Genomic DNA, 21,820 nt, shown 5'->3' on the forward strand with positions numbered 1-21,820 from the left:
CATAATTGGATATTTGGGTTATCATTACATTCCTATTATCTCTATAAGTAAAATTATCGTTCCTTTTAGCCATATGATGTTACTAATACCCACACCCATGAAAAAATAATCACATCTCAAGTCCCAACTGAATTTCCACAAAAAAGTTTTCCATTGAAGAATGTGTGGTGAGAAAAAAGAGAGTAAAGAAAATGACAACAATTGGGTGCACCTCAACACTTTAGGTTACTTACAATTTTCTCAAAAATTCTGGAATGCGTCCCACTTATTACCAAAAAAAAAAAGGAAAAAGGGAGAGGGGAGAGGGGAGAGGGGAGAGGGTCATGTGTGAATATGACCAATATTTCAACCCATGAATAAGAATATTAGATTTTTATGTCTATCCAATGTGTTGTGTTACGTGTTTCATAAACAACCTTGTAAAAAAAAAACAATAAAACATTGGCCATGGACGCTGATGTGGCATTATTGGATAGCATTCTTTTGTCTAAAAAAAAATTATTGGTCACAATGCCTTAACCATGAGTGAAGTTAAAAATTAATGGGCTACGACAGTTTGGGTTTGACATATAAGACATGATGGTGATGATGATGTTCTCTCTTTGTTTTGTTAACATTATTTTATTTATCCATAAAAAAAAAATATATATATATATATATATTGATATGAAGGTGTGAGTTAGACTTTGAAGTTTCGTCTCCTAAGCAAGTGACATAGTGGACCACAATAATGAGGTGCGATGAAATGATTTAATACATAAGAGGGCATCAATGTCATAAGATGAAAGATATAGAGAAAGTGGGTGATAGTGTACCCTCCTTGATTTTCTTATTTTTATTTTTTGGATAACTAGTAGTAATTGGGTTCTTAGCCCAAACTGGTCTGAATTTAGAACTAATCAAGAATGATCTGTCAGCCGGCATCAAACCAAATCCATATTGGTTCAGCTTTGATTTTGATTTTCCAAATCAATATCGACCAAATAAGCTGACCAAAACCAAAACCAAAAACAAATCGAAATTGAACCAAATCGAGAAAAAACTAATAGAAAAATGATACAAAATGCAAAACCAATTTTTTTCTTAAATAATAGAAATATATGTAAAAACTAAGGTGAACCAGACCCGATAAAAAACACATATCGAAATAGAAGTTTTGCCTCACTTTTTTGGTTTCGGGTTGTCCCTTTATCGGCCCAAAATCAATTCAGCTCAATAAAAACCAAACCAAAACGCCTGATGATCAGATTGAGGACTTGGATCCTCTATGGTGCATCATGGTGTTAGGCGCACATTCATCGCCTAGAAACACCTTGGACTGCGTGTAATCGCCTTGGGCTCCATGTCAAAGGATTTCTGATTGTTGGCTACGCGTTGGACACCATGTTGAGTCAGAGAGGAGTCAAGTCCTCCCATTGACCCTAGGTTTTATTGAGAACAATTGTTATTTATGTTCTGGGTTTGAGGGATATGGATCATCCCTAACAATTTTCCTTTAAATAGACATAGACACGCAACTCAACAATTAAGAATACTTATCCTAAATGATTGACACACAACCCGATACTTATGTTTGGTTAGAAGGAGAATCCTGGGAAAAGATCCCAAACCGTGTAAATTCCAATTACTTAGCCAATTAGGCATTTAATAATTATGACTTATTATGTAAACGTACAAGTCACAGCTAGAAGAACGCTACCTAGTGCCGTAGCCCCTGAGCCTAATAACTTGATTTTTTTTTTTAATTTCTCAAGGGTGAAACCGTTATTTCAGCCAAATCTATTTCTAGCACAGGGGCTACGCGATCAGTTAGCTTTCTTTTTTAAATTCAACATCTCCTCTAAACCTTCTACTATATAAACCCCTCGCAGGAAGGTCAAGAACTTCACAGTTCAGCTCTTCTCAGAAACAGACAAAGTGGATAGACACGACAACTCACGAGAGAGAGAGAGAGAGAGAGAGTGAGAACATCAGAATTCCTCGAAAGGATCAGAGATGGAACCTCAAAAAAAGTACGAGCAATTCATAGGACAACCTAGATTACCAAAATTCGCTGTCCCGAAGCGTTATGATCTGAAGTTGAATCCGGACCTCATCACCTGTGAATTCACCGGCATCGTTGATATCGATATCGACATTGTTGCAGAGACTAAGTTCATCGTCCTCAATGCCGCTGACCTTGTCATTGATCGTGAATTCGTCTACTTCAAGAACCAAAGCTCGTCGGAGGTATTCCGTTTAGATCGTTAATGAAATGGATGAATCGGAGATGAAAACTCTTTTGTTTCTTCGTCACATACCACTCAACTGACCTTTTTTCTATTTTTTTCTTGAACTAGGAATTTCGTCCTGTGGAGATTGAATTGGTGGGACAAGACGAGATCATGGTGTTGGAGTTCAATGATGTTCTTCCCACTGGGGAAGGGATTTTGGGGATTGGTTTTGAGGGAACCCTTAACGAAAACATGAAAGGACTCTATCGGAGGTTATCTACTGCTCCTCCATTTTCTTTTCAACTTCCCACCCACCCTCGGTCCATCATTTGGAGAATTAATTTTTTATTTAATCATTTCTATGTAGCACTTATGAGCATAACGGGGAGAAGAAGAATATGGCGGTTACACAATTCGAACCTGCTGATGCCAGGCGCTGTTTTCCATGTTGGGACGAACCTGCTTGCAAGGTTTCCACATTCTTTCTCGATCCTTGTTTGGCTAAGGCTATGTGGTTATTTCTAGAGAATGTTAATGTCTATTTTTTTCCCTCCAGTTTTAGTTAACTTGCACTGGATTGTTTAATGTCATATAAATTAGGCCCGGCTTCATTTTATGTTTTTGCATTGATAAAAATCCAGATGAAGGAAAGCTAGAAGCAAAAGATCGTTGACAGAGTTTTTTTTTTCTAATTTTTTATTCAAATTTGTAAGCACATGTTATTTGGTAGCTCTCCTGCTAGAATGTTTCGGGTGATATTCTAATCCTCTAGCCTGCTCAGAACTCAACTACTAAATTCAACTAAGCCTTATTCCTATAATTTTTTGGTCTGCCACACGAAACCAGGGTATTGTTTTGGTTGTCATTGGATGTGTCACATTATTTCCACATTATTTCCATCTGTTTGTATTGGGAGGATATGCCACTATGGTTAATTTTAGGTTGCATCTTTGGGTGTGCTCTAATCTAGGATTACATTTAACAAACTGAATGATGAGAGAATAAAACATGGATTTGTTAGGGCTGTCTTTAATAATTTAATTGCTCTTTTTATTATCTTGATTTTACTTACTGTAATTTAACATGGATTTGTTAAATCTAAAGGAAAAAATTCTTTAGATGGACGGAGATTTGACACAAACTCCAGGTTTAAGGAGAATTGATCTACCTGATTTGGGAATGGAGGCTCAAAGGTTAAAATGATGGTATATAGGGGAGGAAGTGTAGAAACGCAACCCTAAAACGATGCAGAAGATAATGGAAAAACAAGAACAAACAATGCACACAGATTTATGAGGTTAGGCAAGGTTGCCTACGACCCCGGTGAGATAAGATCCTGCTTCACTATCAATGTAGAATAGGGTTACAGCGCTCATCCCTCATACCTCTCAGTATTGCTTGCATTACAGAGAAAGAAACCCTCGCTATGAATATATAGCAAAAAAACCCTAATCCGAAAAGTACAAAACTGCACTCAAATAAAAAATTTGAGCGGGGGGCTGCACCCCCTACACCCCCTGCTATGCAAGGGGGGCTCCCTACACCGTCCTACCTGTCAAGGCGCTGCACCAGTACTCCATGGATTAAACTGTGATGGAATACAAGACATCGTACACCAACAGGAAGTTTTATTCTGCGGTCAAGGAAGAAATCTATTTCTATGCTCTTCTTTGCTCACCTGCATTGTGCTTTCCTGCCTTTTATCTCTTTGTTTTCATTTCTTTTATCTCTATTTAGTTTTGGGGGTTGGACGCTGATTTCTATAGTTCTGTTCTAGGAGGTGTTTTTTGGTGAAGTTTGTCTTGTAGTGGTGGGTTGGGAGTGGGGTTGTTAGGGTCAGGGGTTGATGGTTTTCTTTTCTCTTTTAGGCTTCAATTTTCTGGGCCTTTTCTCCTCTAACCTTCTAAATGCATATAGAATTTTGCATAGAGTTGAGACACGACAGATACTAAGAAAGAACCAAATGTAGGAGTCAAACAATGACTGTGGTGATGGACACTCACATAGAGCTCAAAAACCAATTCTTCATTCAACTTTTAAATCTGAGTTCTCCATCGGATATAGCCAATTTATAGAAAAGAAAAGACAGACTTGGAAGCCCAACTGAAATAGATACTACTCTAAACAAGGAAACAAATTGCAACCGGCTCTAATTCCTACGTATTCAACTTTGGAAATAAAAGAGAAAATAAATAAACCACTAAATAAATTACTTCCAACCCTTGTTGGACCAAAACCCTGGGTTGGACTGGTTCTTCTGGGCTCTTGGCTTCCAAAGCCCGGTCATGTTGGTCCAACCAGTCAACTGTTGCTGCATCATGTTGTCTGTTGAATAGATGTATGAACAATAGGAAACAAGAGGATTCTGTAATATATTAAAGGCAAACCTAGTTATCTCATTTAAGTAGCTGAGGTGTCACTATTGCACTTTCATCAAATCCAATTCAGCCTACTTTTTGTGTAACTCTGGTATGAGAGGGTTTGTATGTCTGGACTCTAGAATCAGTTGCCTAACTTTTTCCTTATTCAATAGTTTTTATAGGCATATGTAACCCCCTATAGTTTTCTGAAGTGATGCAATAAAGATTTGTGTTTTGCGTGTGTGAAGTGTGATCACTTCTGGTCTTCTCTCTCTCTCTCTCTCTCTTTTCCTTAATGGGTATTTATTTATTTATTCTTTTACCTTTTTTTGTGCTGGGACCAATACCTAACCCTTTTCTCCTGTTCAAATCCCTAACGCAGCACCTTAGCTCTAATGCATTCTCTAATTCCTTTTATTTCTTTACGCCTAAATTGTCCTAACTCTCTTCCCACATATGTCTCTTACTACTAGTTCAACTCCAGAATCTTAAAGTATTTTAATAGGATTTTATTTCTATATAAAACTGGCTTGAGACAAAGAAAATGAAGCTTCTAAGAATGATGAGATTAGTGGAGAAGGTCTTGTGTGGAAGGCCCCTTATATCTTGAAGCTTTCTGTACTATATAATAATGGCTTAAGACAAAGGGAAGGAAGAAGTTTTATGAGATTGTAGCTGAGAATGTTTTCTGGTCACCAAACAGAGGACAAAGTCCACTCATTGGGAGGTGACTGGATCTTGGACCTCCTCAATAGATTTGATGATCAAACATGTCAATCAAATTGAGGGAGATAAAAGGATTTGGAGGGGTAATGCTGCCATTTCTCAGTTAGATCCCTTTTAGTGGAGATTCAGTTCCTATCTAAGTCCATATAAAGTCCCGATATTCCATCCAAAATCTCTCTCTCTCTCTTAGTTTTTAAGGTGGGGCTTTCCATCAAACTGGTCAATACTAAGCATGTTGTATCTGCAAACAAGCTTCTGAATTGGTTTTACACCTCTAGATCATCTCCTTTTTGCCTCAAAATCATGGATTGGATTCACTTTCTGCGGTTATTTTCAAGGTAACAGGAATTGTGCAGAGTGTTTGATAAAGGTGTGATCTCTGATGGGTAATTTTGTTGCTATTTGCTATACTCTGTCGAACGAAGAGTAGATATTCAATAATTCCCAGCATGATTACTCAGCCTCCTCTTCTCATGGATGTCAGTCCTTGTTGAATTTAAGGAAGGTCAATGTTTCACATTGGTTTGGAGTTATCTATCTATATTCTATAATGATATTTTCAATATATAGTTGCAAGTCTATACTTCTATGTGGTCCAAAATTGACAGCTGATGTATTTTTTGTTTGGTACATTCTCTGATTGCCCATTTTAAAATTGAATACAAAATGCATCAGATTCTGGAAAAAAAAAAATGGACTTTAAACCAGATTCTGGAGATACTTTTTATGATTAAGAAACAAAAGATGGACTTTAAACCAGCGTCAGGAGAACCTTTTTATAATTAAGAAACAAAAGAAGGGAAAAGGATATGACAGACTGATAAAGGCTAACTTATATGGCCTCGGTTGGGGCATATTTTTCCCCTATTTTTCCTTGTGTTCATAAACTGGGTAAGAAAATTTATTCAATAAAAGAAGTAATGGTTATGAAGGCTTGCTGGTGCCTGGTGTACTCATACACCATCGATGCCATTATGAAGATGGTAAAAACTACAACCCTTACCCATCCCCATTATAATCGATTTTAGCTCATTTTTACTTGATCACAAAACGGAGCAAAATGGAAGAACATAGGGTGTATTCGTAGTGAAATATATACCATTTTATGCCATTGTTGTTTGGCTGGTTTGCTAATTATTTCAGTTATTGGGAGATCTAGTGTTTGCTTGATTTCAAGATTTTCTTATTTGAGCATTAACTTATTTGTTAATAGCTGGTAGTTGAGAAGTTTGACATTTTGCAAGTGTTAAAATCACATAAAAAATTAATGGTCAGGGTTCTTGTTGTCTATTCAACTGGTTGAGGAGGGAGTGGTATGCCCACCCCCCCTTAGCCTTGTCACTGGCTCGAGGCATCCGGGCCTGCACATAGTCCACACTAAGGTGCATTAGTAGCACCTTTGGAGGGGGGGTCTATGGTGTGAAGGAGGCCATGAGGGATAGAGCATGGTTGTTTCGATGCCAGCACTGCCTAATGGAAGGCCGCATGGAGGCGTCTTCAGTGCATGGGTCCCGGGGGTGCAGCGCAGTCTTTTTGTGTCCGCCTGTGTCACACTCACGCAAGCAGGTAGCTTTCTTTATCCGTAATTTTATATAAACTAATTTGAAAGAGGTAAAAACCTATAAAAGATTGCATATCCCTGGAATATAACAATGTATTTTCCTGGAGATCAATAGTGGTGGTATTAGCTAATAAAAGTTTCTCTTTCATTCAAATTAAAATGTTTATTCATGTATCTTTGTTTTTGGTGTTGTTGTCTCTCTATGTGGATGCTATTGATGGTATTTAAATGATGGAAACTATTTTCCCCCATTTGTTAATTGTGGTATTAGCTAATAGAAGATTCTATTTCGTTTAAATTAAAATGTTTATTCTTGTATCTTTGTTTTTGGTGTTTGTTGGTCCTGATCATTGTTGCTATTGATGGTATTATCTGTGAATTTTCTGTTAAAATGCATGTAAATAGAATCAGTGATGGAAACTAATTCCCCCCCATTTGTTAACTTACATACTGTGTTCAGGCTACATTCAAGATAACTTTGACTGTGCCATCAGAACTGATAGCATTGTCCAATATGCCAGTCATCCAAGAAAAGGTTGAAGGGCATCTCAAGAAAGTTTACTTTCAGGAATCACCAATTATGTCAACATATTTAGTAGCTGCTGTTGTTGGCTTGTTTGATTATGTAGAAGGTCAAACATCTGACGGTACGATCATGTGCTAGAGTCATCCTCCTACCACTTCCCTTGTGTGAGGAGAATCCTCTTTGCTGATAATTATGGATCTTTACATCTATTGTTCAGGGGTTAAAGTCCGGGTATACTGTCAAGTTGGTAAGGATAAACAAGGAAAATTTGCTTTAGATGTTGCTGTCAGGACTCTCGAGCTTTACAAAGTGTATGTTTTCTATTCACTCAACCAATATAACTCATTGACTATACTTGTTATTTCTTTACTAGCTTTGTGGATTCAATTTGATGGGGTCACCCTGATTTTATTGTTCCTTGTTATTTAGTCTTTAAGTGAATTTCATCATGAGACAATACCCAACTTCTAAGTTGTCATTTGGAACCATACAGATACTTTGCTACGCCATACTCACTGCCAAAATTAGATATGGTTGCAATTCCGGATTTTTCTGCTGGGGCTATGGAGAACTATGGTTTGGTGACTTACCGGGAAACAGCATTGCTTTATGATGAACAGCACTCTGCTGCTGTTAACAAACAAAGGGTAGTGTATTGTTGTATCTCATGCTGTTGTGGATTCCTTATTGTTCCATGTGATTTCTAATGACGTATTTTGGAATGTTAATTGCTTTATTTCAGGTTGCAATTGTTGTGGCTCATGAACTGGCACACCAGTGGTTTGGAAATCTAGTGACAATGGAGTGGTGGACACATTTATGGCTTAATGAAGGCTTTGCAACCTGGGTATATATCTCACGGAACTTGATTCTATTAAGGTGGTATTGATTATCTCCAATAAGCTAATAAACCATCCATTCAATGGAATTTAGGTGAGCTATTTAGCAATTGATAACTTATTCCCCGATTGGAAAATTTGGACTCAATTTCTTGACCAAATCATGGAGGGTCTTAAGCTGGATGGACTTGAGGAATCACACCCTATTGAGGTAAGAACTTTTGATCAACATTTTATCCAATCATCTATATTCATCTTTGGAACTATTACTGCATGCTAGCTTTATGTTTTATACAAATTATCCCTTGATGCTTACCGATAAAAAAATAAATTCCTTTACTACTTCATTGAGTAAAAAACTTGCGTCGCAGGTAGAGATTCGCCATGCGGCTGAGATTGATGAGATTTTTGATTCAATCAGTTATAGAAAAGGTGCCTCTGTAATCCGAATGCTGCAAAGCTATCTGGGTCCTGAAGTATTTCAGGTTAGTTCATTTTGATATCCATGTGTCTGTAATTCTTCATGCATGGTTTAAATTCTATTCATGTTGGCTTCTTGGTCAAGTTAAGGATGTTTCAAATATGGATCTATGAGTGAAGGTTCTGCAACATTATATGTGGTTTAGCTGCAGGAATACATTTATTCTGGTTAATTTGATTCAGTTGTTGCAGTTTTGGCAAATGTGATCTTGAAAGATGCACTGTATCTTACTTTTTTTTCTTTTCTATGTGCTTCTGAGTTTTCCCCCCTTGTAATACCACCCTTTTCTACTATCCCTAAGCCTGGAGTTTAGTTTGCACTAAAGTTACTTGAGCTAAATCTTGACGTTGTTAACAGTGTAATTGTTATCTCATGTATAAGAAAGATGACTTTCTTGTTGGCATCTTGCTTTTTTCTATTCTATGTGCTTCTGACCTCTGAGTCCCCCCCCCCTTTGTAATACCACCCTTTTTCTACTATCGTTATGCCTGGAGTTTAGTTTGTACAAAAGTAACTTGAGCGAAATCTTGACATTGTTAACAGTATAATTGTTGTCTCATGTATAAGGAAGATGTCTTTCTTGTCACTGTCATGTATTAGAGATTTCCAGTTGGTTGATTATCATAACTCTTCCAATTTTTACAAATTGAATTTTAGTGTTGCTTTCAAATCAAGATGGTTGAATGTGTTGGCTGACTAATGAAAAAATTGGTTATGTATTATGGATGACGCATCTGACTGTTGGTTCACTGTTAAATATATATATATATATATATTTTTTTTTTGGGTGAATATTAGTTATATTTTCTTATTGCTAGCCATGTCAAGTTTTTTGTATTGACTACCTTTCTTTGGCAATGGGCATGATTTATGACACACACTTCAATGAAATTAGAGAGCACTTGCTTCATACATAAAAAGGTATGCATGCTCAAATGCAAAGACTGAAGATTTATGGGCTGTTTTAGAGGAAGAATCTGGTGAACCTGTGAACATGCTAATGAATTCATGGACGAAGCAACAGGGATACCCAGTGGTCTCTGTAAAATTCATAGATCAAAAGTTGGAGTTTGAGCAGGTACATTTGACTTACACCTTTTCACCTGCTCTATTTTAATTTATCTAATGTAACCTCTTTTAGCTGAGATTCTCCTGACTTGCTGGGCTGTGCCTCTTTCCTCTTGATTTCATTTCTCCCATTTTGTTTTGACCGCAGTTTTCCCTATTTTGTTTTGCACAAATCCATGTAGCTGATCCCCATTATGTTGGGATAAGGCTGAGTTTGTTGTTGTTGTTCTTGTAATAATGTTGACTAGATAGCATGGTCCGTATATGGATTTTTTTTTTCTTTTGGTATATATGGATAGTTTACATTGCTTCATTATTATAATGATAATGATGACGATATTTCTTTAACAATTCACTCAGATTAATATTCTTACTACACCCAAAAATCTTCCATGTGGCAGCTTGGTGCTCAAATTTGTTGATATTCTTGTCTATGCATCCATCTACTAATCTGTTTAATGTATCCAAATTCAAATTGCCCCATCCAAGAAGAAAAGACGATATGCATAGTAGATTGCTGAACCGTTTCAGATCAGCCATGTCTGATAAAATGATCAGATACCAATTTTTGAAACCATACGAACTGTTTGTTTGACCAGATGACCTCTTTACATTGCTCAAAATAGTGGCCCATGAAGGGAAGGGTTCCTTCATGGGGCCATGTAAAAGAAATTTTCCCTTATTATCATCATCATAATCATCATTGTCCCAGTGGCTTCTTGATTCTTATCAATATCACATCACTTTTTTTATAAGAAAAAATTTTCATCTTCACATTTATATGCATTTATATCAAATAGCGCTATAGTTTTACAGTCATGGCATAGGAAGGTCTTTTATTTGGTATTCCCCTCTGCATTTTTCTTGGATATCTAGGGCTTTCCAATTGCATTCTTTTTGATACTCACTGGTTTGATGGAGATCTGACAATTCATTTGTTTACTGCAGTCGCAGTTCTTGTCCAGTGGATCACAGGGGGTTGGGCAATGGATAGTTCCGATCACACTATGTTGTGGTTCTTATGATGTTCAGAAGAATTTTCTGTTACGGGCAAAATCTGAAATACTCGATGCGGAGGAATTTATAGGGTGTTCAATTGCTGATGAGAGTTTTGCAGAGAAAGATGGTACAAAATGCAATTGGATTAAACTTAATGTTGATCAGACAGGTTTCTACAGGGTGAAATATGATGATGTTCTTGCTGCCAAACTTAGATATGCAATAGAGGCCAGCCATGTTTCTGCAACAGATAGATTTGGTAATTCTAATATTTTCATTGTGTTCACTAGTACTTGAAAATCGGTTTAATATTCAAAGATAATTTTCCTAAAATTAATATTTTTTGGCAGGTATTCTGGATGATTCATATTCACTTTGTATGGCGCGCAAACAATCATTATCCTCTTTGTTTTCCCTTATGGATGCTTACCGGAAAGAACTTGATTATACTGTTTTGTCATACTTGATCACTGTAAGTTTCTCCTCATTAATTAAGTCAATTTCACCATTTTTCATGCCTGATTTTGGTATTTTCTAATCCCACAGGTAAGTTACAAAGTTGCAAGTATAGCAGCTGATGCCAATCCTGGATTGGCGGATGACATTAAACAATTCTTCATAAATCTTTTCCAGCATCCTGCAGAGTAAGTTCTGTGGCATCATTGTTTTAGTAGTAGACTGTTCTTTTGTTTACTCGATGTTCATATGTTGAAATTTTTTGAGCCTATTGTCTGAAACAAGAGTAGCTGTTTTTAATGCTCCCATAACATTTGGCCATTTGGTGAAGTGTATACTACACTTGTCCTCGTGTTGGGATAACTGTGTCCAGTGGGGTTCTCACTGGTACTGTGTACATGGATGATAGTGACTGTTAAGTACTGGTACATGATGGACATCTAAGGTTGGATGATAATGTAGGTAGATCTAGAACATGATTTTACTTTTCCATTAGGAGCAATGAATTTGTGCAAAGTTGAACTGAAGTGGCTGTGGGCTGTTACCTTAAGTAAACCTAATGTTGAATGGTGATTCAAAAGCATTTTGGACGTGTTCCTCGACTTGTGACATGCCTCAAAAGAATATGCTTGCAGGCATATTTCTGAAGTGCAAGTGCACCTTGAGCATATGCTTCATACACTGGGAGGAATGATTTAATGTGTGTGCATCTTATAAGGCACATACAAGACTGACCATTCCCCCTTGCATCATTCTTCCTTGATTTTTTTCAAATAGGTACCATTTTTTTCTTCTCGCATTCAAAGTACTTGGTGACCAAACATGATATTAGGATTTAGGATTCGTATGATATTCCGGTTGAAAGGCAATAGAGACACAAGACCATTGGGGCTAAGACTGAGAAGATCGATTCATCACAGGTATGAATGGATTTAGCCATCCCCTCCCAACTTCCTTTTCCCCCTTTTTGGGATTTGTCAAAAATGTTTACACCATATGAGATCTTCGGTTTAGCTTGATTTTCAATTTTTCTTTACATCTTGCATTTAAATTTTGCAAGTTTTTCCCCACTTTCTGGAGCAACAACAACAAGAATCTATTGATATCAAGGGGATTTGAGCTAGGAAATCAATCCTGTGTTAAAAAATATACCAAAAGATGTAAAGAAAAAGGAAACAAAGCAAAGTGATTTCTATCGCAGAAACTCCTTAGTTGCACATGACACGAGAATCAAGTGGGTGAGTCCCAATATCTGCCCAAATTTGCTTGTGTTGAAAGAGTCATTCTATTCATCTTCTCCCCATCGACTCTGCTGAATTCCTCCATAATCTGTGGCCTCAGAACCCAAACGAAGTCAATGGCAAGAAGTGAATGGAGTCCAGGTTTCAGAGCAATTGCCCAAGCTATTCAAACTGAGCTTAACCAGTATGATGGGGACATCAAGACGTACAGCCGAAGGAAGAAGAAGACCCAACCTTCTTTGTGGTTGGAGGATTAGAAGAAGGAAGAAGAAGAAAGAAGAATAAAGGAAGGCTTGATCCAGCCTTCCCAGCGCTGGATCGAGTCCTCTGCTTCCAAAATTTGTCAAGATTGTGTGGCCCCCACCAAATCTGATAGTTTAGTAGTTTTATTTCCTAAGATTTTGTTTATTTGAGTCTTTAAGTTAATTAGGAAACTAAGTAATTATCCTATTGATTTCTTTTTAGAAAGTTTCTTTGTTTATGAAATAGCATTCCTAGAATAATCTTTTCTTTTTAGTAATTAGTCTCTTATTTATGTAAGGCCATTGGCCACGGTTCTAATCAATGAATGTGAATTGAAAAACAGCCAAGGAGGAAACTCCCCACCCTCTCACGAGTCTCTCTCTTTCAATCTCGTCTTTATCACTCTCTTTCTCGCCTTTTCTCTCTTTATTCTCTTGGTTCTCTCTTCTCTCTTCTCTCTTCTCTCACCTCCCTCTCTCTCTTCCAATTCCCTTTTACTGCTACTGTTTACTGTCTACTGCTGTTGAATGTTCTCTGCTGCTGCTGATGCTGCTGCTGTTAATCTCTGTTGATGCTGCTGTTATTCTCTGTTACTACTGCTGCACTATTGCAGCCTCTGTTTGCAACAACTGAAGGCCATACTACGTGGATAGATCATCACCTGGGCTGCTGCTGATCTCCTTTCAATGAACGGATTACTGCTGGACACCATCTTCAAATCTGGGCTGTCTTCTTTATTCTCAGACCTGGGCAGTAGATAAGTATAGAATAAACCCTCCCATTCCCTCCATTATCCCCTCATTATTTACTCTGTTATTTCCATTAAAACCCACCCCCCCTTTTAGCCATTGTTTAACCTTTTATTTACCACATTGTTTGCCTTAAGTATTGCTGGTCTTCTTATTACTAGTATAACTGATCTTGGAGCATGTAGCATGGGGTTTCTATCTACTTTTGATGCTTAATAAACTAGTGTTGTAACCTAATTTTGATTGCTACCATGTTCCCTACCCCATGTTTCTCCTTGAAGCTTGAGTGAGTTTATGTGTTTTTCTTCCTAGATTATTATTGCTTTTTGCTACTTTGTCTATTAGTCTTATTCTATGTTGCATGTTAAATCTTGTTTGCTGAGTTTCTTTGGTTCTGTTTACCCAAGTCCCTTGAGTTAACCCTACCTAGTTAGTTAATCTTGTAGGAAACCTAGTCACCGAGGAACCCCCTACATCACAGTAACTCCACATAATTTAACCACCTCATAGTGTAGATTTCTAGCATTATCCTCTCACACATCCAACATTTATACACAAGTAGTTGGCCTTTCTGCTATTATTATTTATTTTTATTTTTATTTATTTATTTATTTTTTTTGCCCTCAATCTCTAGTTTGTGTGTATGTATTTGCATGTTTTTAAATTTCTAATAGCATTACCTTAGCCAACCCAATAAAAGCAGTAATCAAAGTCTTGCATATCTTACCCTCTTTTTCTCCCCTCTAGTTATTTTTTTCCGCCTAGCAGAGAGCTGTGGGTCAATACCTTTCTTCTTCCTTTTCTTTTTTATAATTCTTAATTTACTTATATGGCATTATTACGGATTGTCACTTGATAAATTTTCTACTTTTCATTTTAATAATCAGAGTATGGAAACACATGTATGCTCATATATATACAGATCAATTCAATGGCTTGTTCCACTTGCCAGATTCAACTGTGAAGGACATTACTATTTGCACTTCTGTTCAATGCTTTCTTGATGTTTTTCTGTGCAGGAAGTTGGGTTGGGAACCTAAGCAGGGTGAGAGCCATTTAGATGCAATGTTGAGAGGGGAGGTTTTGACTGCACTTGTTGAATTTGGAGATGATGCAACACAAAAGGAAGGCATTAGACGTTTTCGTGCATTCTTAGATGATAGAAATACTCCTCTCCTCCCTCCTGACATAAGAAAGGTTGATGACTAACTCCAAGATCTCATTCAAGCTTTTATTTGGATGCTGTATATCTCTTGTTTGTGTTGTTTTACTCATTTCGCCTCATGATAATTTTGCAGGCAGCATATGTTTCTGTGATGAAGGATGTTAGCTCGTCTAATAGATCAGGCTATGAATCTCTTCTAAGAGTCTATAGAGAGACTGATCTTAGCCAGGAAAAAGGGCGCATTTTAAGTAATTTCAGTTCATTTTGGGAAGTAACTCATGATATCTTAGTCTTTTCAGTCATTTGATTTATCTTTTACCCTGTCTTTTGTAGGCTCTCTATCATCATGTCCAGATCCTGCTATTATTCTCGAAGTGCTGAACTTTTTGTTGTCCTCCGAGGTATTGTTGTTTGTTCTACTGAGCTTCAAAGCATTTCCCCGAGTTATATAGACATGAATTCCTCTGATGAAGGTAACAAGTGTATTTCTAAAACTTAACAGGTGAGGAGTCAAGATGCTGTTTTTGGACTCACAGTATGCAAGGAGGGGCGTGAAACAGCATGGCAATGGCTTAAGGTACATATTCGGGAACATTTCACTTGCTCTGTTGACATTAGATGCAAGATACTTGGTAAATCATTGTCCTTTTGTAGAGAATGGATTTTTTGTTGGTCCAGGTTGGGACCCCCATCATGATCCAACAACCGTCTCTTCTTTTCTTTCCATGGTTATTGGCATTGGTTTCGGTTGCCGTATCGAGCATAAATTAAAAAAAGTCACTTTTTGGTCTATACTTCCGATCCATATCGATATCGAATTCATATCGGGTGATTCCAATACATATTGACCGACATGCCCATACAATACTGATACTTTAGAACCATGTTTCTTTTTCCCTTTTGTTTTTTACAATGAAGTAACTGAAAAATGTTTAGAAAAATCTTGTCTAATAATCTCTCTCATGATTGAAATGCAGGATAACTGGGCGCATATCTCAAAGACCTGGGGTTCTGGATTTCTTATAACCCGATTCATCAGTTCCATTGTGTCACCGGTCTGTCATAGAAACTTCTTATTTATTTATTAAATTGAATATGTTGCTTCATTTGAAAATTTTGTGGTAACCCAAGGATTTGGCTCAACATTACTAGTCCTTTTTCTTGTTTCAGTTTTCATCAGAGGACAAGGCAAATGAAATACAGGAATATTTTGCAAGCCGAAGCAAGCCTGCAATTGCAAGGACTTTGAAGCAAAGCCTCGAGCGGGTTCACATCCATGCAAAGTGGGTTCAAAGCATTAGGAGTGAGGACTCACTGGCAGAACTAGTTAAGGAGTTGGCATCCAGGAAGTGATAGAGAGCTTTTTGGTTTGAAGAAGGGCTCGAGCAACTACAATAACCTTGAGAGCTAACCTCTGAACAAGACTACTTTACCATTAATAAACTTTGTGTTGTATTGTATTTTATTACTTGGTATTTCTAATTTTAGGTTGGGGCTTTCTTTTCTACTTTCATTCCCTCAAACACAACCAGACTTGCCGATCCGTAGCAGGTGATCCATACAGGTTTTCTAGGATTCAGGTGGAATCTGGCTATTTCCTGACTGATTCCGGTCAACCCATAACAGAATCAGATCGGAATCGGCTGGACCTGATTCCTTGTTTTAAAACCCTGCAAACACTACAACAAGGTAGAATGGTTAGTTGGCCTTAGTTTTGTTAAAAACTGAAAGAGAGCCTCACTGCCAGTTATGGCTCAACTCCAAAAGATTAAATCTTTTGATGGGGTCCAAGCAATGTTGGAGTCAAGTTTTAACCACTCTTGCAAGTGGTCCATTGACTTCAATACCCACAAAGTTGTTAAGAGACCCCACTACGTTTCCATATGCACCTGGATCCAAAGAATGAAGTCCTCCCAGCCCCTGTTTCTTAAAGCCTTAGGTTGCCTGTGAAAACAATTTACATTTCTTAAACGCCATTGTTTCTTACACCTAATTGTAATTATATACACTTGGAAGTTGGAGCATAGGGAGAGTTTGGTAGAAGCAAATGTTATCGCTACACGTTTTTCTTACAATACCCACCATAATGGTAAGGAGCTTGATTCTGACAAAATTTTGGTAGGAACCTTTTTGCATGCCCACAATAAATACCATCAACTGTCATGTGATAGGTTTACCCAAAATAAAATAAAAAAAGTCACGTGATAGATTAGCTAGAACTCAAATTTTGTGATGGTTCTTGTGTAAATTTATTGTGTGGCAAAATAAAATTTTGAAAATTTAGGAACAGAAAACGCACAGTAGTGATCCATGTATCGTAGGGGATCAGACCATGGCCTCTACCCAATTGTTGGATCTGCCACATCAACTGTCTGGCAATAGAATCATGGCAACTCCCATGGGATGGGATCAACTCTTTTGATTTTAACTGGGCTTCCCTGATTGGGTGTTATGATTTATGACATGAGTTACAAACTTCCAACCGTTGGTGATGACGAAGGCTAATGTAGTTGGTGGAACCCTTGTCAGTCGGTAGCAGGGTCGTAGAAGGGGATTTGGATCGTTTTCGACAATTTTCCCTCCAACCTCAAATAAGCATGCAACTTGATATTTTGGTGCACGTAATCTTATAATGTATATAAGAGGTTGGAGAGTCATTGAAAGATCTCAATCCCATAGAAGGTCATGGGATTGGCTCTCCTGCTTCATTGGACAGCAAGAACCAGGAGTTAAAAGGGGGTGAGGGTTAATATGATTATATATATAGACTCTCTATCATATATTATTTTTTTTTGTGATAGAAAGTTAATATGATATATCTTCTTTGCTAGAAAGAAAATCACAACTATTGGTGCTAATTTGTTTAAGATTGAGAGAGTATGTAAAATTAACTGATGTTTAGTAAAAAAAAAAAAAAATGTAAAATTAACTGTTCTAATTAGCCAATTCCAATTCGAATTAATCGATTTAATTGATCCAATCTTGAGCTTTAGAACCTTGATCATAAGAATTCATCATATCCTTTCATGTGACTTGTGTAGTGCGAAGCAATTCCAATTCAAATTAATCAATTTAGGCCAATTTATATTGATTATGGTCCGATTTCAATACTTTAAAGTATTCACGCACTCTTTTTTTTTTTTTTAATCTACTATCCTATTGAACACCATTGGCCAGCCTACTAAGCGCTAGGAATGGCCATCTACTTATACACGCCCACCCACTCACACATGCATACAAGAGGATTCAATGTCACAACCTTCTCGCACTAGGCGCCAACTCTTCAAGCCAAAGCTGCCCCCAACCGTCTCTCTCACACACATACACATTTAATATCCTCCATGCATTTGTTTCATTCCAAGTTAAACCTTGACATGAGAGTTGCAAAATCTGTTCTGGTTTTTTAATAAGCATCCTCCAAATCACTAAGCAGTGTCAAGTTTCAAATTCCTTCTTAAGCCCTCATACCTAAGGTACACACCACACACAACTAGTCAAGCCTATCAAACAAGTAACCCTTAACCATGGACTCCGAATTTAGTTTTTAAAAAATAATAATCTGAGCCAAACATATTAACATTGCTCTGTAATCTATCAATATCCACAAATAATTATAAAAAATATGAAAAAAAAAATAATTTTTCACATTGGCCTCTGGGTCTGGGCTGTTTGTTTCTCTTTGATGGAATTCATCTTCTCAAGCTTCAGCCCTGCTCGGAATCTAGCAATGAAGCTATCAGCCTTCGTGTTAACATCTGGGCTGGAACAGAATACTGCTCCGCTGGGTTCTCCGCCGTCCATCATCGCCGTAGCAGCAACTGCCATGGTGGTTGTTGCTGATGTAAACGTAGTTGGCACAGACAGAAATGATTCATATTCATATTCAGATTCCTTCACCGTCGGCGAACCAACCGGAGAGCTGCTGCGTGAACTTTGGTCGCTTTGTATCCTGACGAAATCCCCACGAACTGAGAACTTCAGTTCCGGCATTCGGAATGGCGGATACGGCGGAGGTGTTGGAGTCAATGGCGACTGTTCTCTACTGTTCAAGTTCTCGTCTTCGTCGTATAATGTTTTGCTCGGTTTAACCGGTAATGGAGGTCTCCCACCGCCGGCAGAGATCGTCTGACTTTTCCGGGGTGGGTCGAAAGATGGTTCTGGTGGCGGTGGCGGTGGTGGTGGTGGTGCTGATGGTGTCTCACTCTGGGACTTCCGTTTGGTTGAGAGTGATGATGACCCAGGTCTTGGTGGTGGCGGAGGTGGTGGCGCTGATGGTGCCTCACTCTGGGACTTCCGTTTGGTTGAACGTGATGATGACCCAGGTCTTGGTGGTGGCGGAGGTGGTGGAGGTGGCGATGAGTTCGGCTGTGAAAGTGAAATTGAGTGGATTTTCTTGCTCTTGCTAGTTTTCTTGTAAGAGAATAGATTGTGAAATACGGAAGCAGGAGGTGGTGGTGGCGGCGGTGGTGGGGGAACTTCTACTCCTGAATGCAAAGGAGGAGACTGATCGGGGCTTTCCTGATTCTCCTTGAAATTCTGTTTCTTCTTCTTCTTCGTCCTGTGTTGATACAGTGAAGCCAGAGTGTTGGCTAGATCCTTTGCTCCACTCCCTCTCCTCTTATGTCCGCTCTTTTGCTCCGACTGATGATGATGCGACTCTGGTCTTGGTGGTGGGGGCGGAGGCGGCGGTGGCGATGAAGGCATCAAGGGTCGGCTTCTGTTGATTTCCGAAACAACTTCTTCGGGGTTTTCCACATTTTCCTTACGTCTTACTGCGTGGAATGATCGGCTCGTTCTGTGCTTGATCGCCTGTGGAGGAGGAGGAGGAGGTGGTGGTGGTGAAGGTGGCGGCGCTGGTGGCTCTGCTGGAGAGGGAGAAGGAGATGGAGGTGGTAGTAGCGATTCTGAAGAAGAAGTCTCCGTAGAACGAAGCACAAAAGTATCCACTGGTATGGTCTTGATCTCCGAATGCTCACTCTCAGGCTGGCGTCCTCGTCGACGGCAAACGTGTTCCGACGCCGACCGATAAGTATTAAAATCGAAGCCATTGTCGTCAAAGAATCGCTCGCCGGAAACCCATGAAAACTCTTGCCTGAGATCTGGGTACGAGCTACAGCTCCTCCTCAAACGAACCACATTCGTCGAAATCGAAGAATCAGAAGCAGCAGTAGTCTCGACCGAATCATAGATCCTCGGATCCAAAGAATATTGAAGTGGGTTCTCTGAAACACCTTCTGAGATGTTCGCAGCGACGCCATTGGAGCTATCATCGTTTCTTCTATTCAGAAACCCACAAGCAACAGCGAAGATAACAAGCAAAAAATTAACAGAATCCCAATTTCTCTTCACAGAATTTGGTCTAAAAGTCTGAGAAGCAAACGAAAGAAACGAAGGTACAACAAGAAACAAAAGTAAGAGAGCCACAGTGGGAATCAAGACTATTAAAAGAGTAGGATTGAGAAGCAGAGACGATGAACGACGATGGCGATGACGATATAGATTGTTACTGGTCTGAAGCCAAAAGGGTGTCGATGGGTCTCCATTTTCTTCCATAATCTCGAGAATCTGGACTTCTTTCTTCTTTGTAACGGCTTTCGGTGAGAGAGACACAGAAGACGAAGAAGAAGAAGAAGAAGAAGAAGAGGAGGAGAAGAAATGAGCTTTTTCAGGCTCTGGTTTAGGTTGAGCTTTTGCTTTTAACTTTTGCTTTGAGCTTTGGGTTTATATATATATATATTGGGTTTATATATATATATATATATATATAAGGTTGGGGGAGCGTGTGAAGGCAATGATTAAGAAGTATAAGGAGGGAAACCCTCCATTGCCTTTTAAGTGAATTTCAATTATCTTAAAACACAACACAACACAACACAACACAACACAACACACACAAAAAAAAAAAAAAGGTCTTTGAGATCTCAAATTCTCAACTCACAAGTCATGCTTTTGATGAGAGCTCTTTTTTAGTGATTTATGTCCAAAAGTAAGAAACAAGTAGTACATGTCATGTACAAATGGTATATATGTAATCAACACTTTATGACATATGACTTACGATTTTTCCTTCTAATTCTATGATGAAATGGTCCATACTCCATAGGATACTAACTATGTAAGCTGTACAAGGAATAAGAGATGGGTCCCATCTTATTCATGCCCCCACACACATATTAGTTTTAGGGTTTGGTAATGACCCTTTTAAGGGGCTAGGATTAGGGTTGTGAAGAAAAACCCTAGGAATTTGGCTTGCTCCTTACCTTTTTTCTTGTGGAACATGTCCAAGGCATGGATCAAGGTATGTCGATAAGTATTGCGACTAATACGGATAGAGCGTATTAGCTGAAAAGTGAATTTTTTAATTTACACTCAATATGAATCCAATATGGGTTGATACAACTGATATGTATGGTATTGATGGTAATATTGATAGTAACTAAGGTAGCTATAAATAATGATACTATTATAATGTTGATCTCAAGAACTGTCATTGTGTAGTAAGTTTTGAATACAAATGTAAAATTATAGCCTTATACACTCATTGAGAGTAAAAAATGTGTTAAACATGGAGGACATGACGGCACGAGCGGCTCAGTTGCAGGAGGAGCTAGCGACTGATATCATTGGGACAAATGATGCAATAGCTTCGATTAGACCTGAAGGGTAAAAAAAAAAGGTTGCTTATTTCACCAGCTTTCATTTCCTAGAAAGATGAAAATGGATAATATTATTATTGTGTGAAACTAAGGGTTATTTGTTTGTTTAATTCTCTTTCTTCCTAAGTGTTTACAAGCTGTGTACAGTTTGCTTAGATGACCACCAAGTGGAGTGTGAAAGTTAGCCTTTTGCTGTAAGGATTGTTGGTTTTTGGCCGCTGTTGTTATATGTTATTGGACAGCTGGGTTTAGAACATGGTTTCAGGAGTACCTTGGATTTTATAATAAATAGATTCTACTATTAAGTGCTCACAGGTTCAATGATAATTCCTGAAAACGATAGCTTCTTAAGATGACAAAATTAACAAGCCCATATATGGTTTTATTGCCATAACTAAACAAAGTTTATTGAAACAAAATTAGAGATCCACCAGGGGAAACCTATGAGAGAAAATACTAGGGATGTAAATGGATAGCCGAAATCTGAATTCGGTTCGCATATGTATCCGTTTAGAGCTATTCGTTCCTGGTTAAAGG

At 38.2% G+C, this 21,820-nt stretch overlaps 2 protein-coding genes across 2 annotated transcripts; one reads left to right on the plus strand and one right to left on the minus strand.

The window, feature by feature from the left end:
* The first annotated feature begins 1,876 nt into the window (after window positions 1-1,876).
* LOC122068672 (aminopeptidase M1) lies at window positions 1,877-16,134 on the plus strand. Its single transcript, XM_042632551.1, has 19 exons — window positions 1,877-2,229; window positions 2,340-2,485; window positions 2,581-2,683; window positions 7,321-7,507; window positions 7,604-7,697; window positions 7,880-8,033; window positions 8,129-8,233; window positions 8,320-8,436; window positions 8,597-8,710; window positions 9,602-9,784; window positions 10,723-11,032; window positions 11,124-11,245; window positions 11,320-11,417; window positions 14,482-14,659; window positions 14,761-14,875; window positions 14,961-15,028; window positions 15,130-15,204; window positions 15,605-15,682; window positions 15,798-16,134. Exons 1-19 carry the CDS (start codon window positions 1,996-1,998, stop codon window positions 15,978-15,980), a joined length of 2,664 nt encoding a protein of 887 aa, XP_042488485.1. The 5' UTR covers window positions 1,877-1,995; the 3' UTR covers window positions 15,981-16,134.
* A 2,135-nt stretch (window positions 16,135-18,269) lies between these two features.
* Window positions 18,270-20,180, minus strand: LOC122068662 (ras-associated and pleckstrin homology domains-containing protein 1-like). Its single transcript, XM_042632538.1, has one exon. It carries the CDS (start codon window positions 20,178-20,180, stop codon window positions 18,270-18,272), a length of 1,911 nt encoding a protein of 636 aa, XP_042488472.1.
* Window positions 20,181-21,820: the final 1,640 nt, after the last annotated feature.

Source organism: Macadamia integrifolia, unplaced genomic scaffold, assembly GCF_013358625.1.
Source record: "Macadamia integrifolia cultivar HAES 741 unplaced genomic scaffold, SCU_Mint_v3 scaffold449, whole genome shotgun sequence".
In the NCBI taxonomy this organism is placed as follows: Eukaryota; Viridiplantae; Streptophyta; class Magnoliopsida; order Proteales; family Proteaceae; genus Macadamia; species Macadamia integrifolia.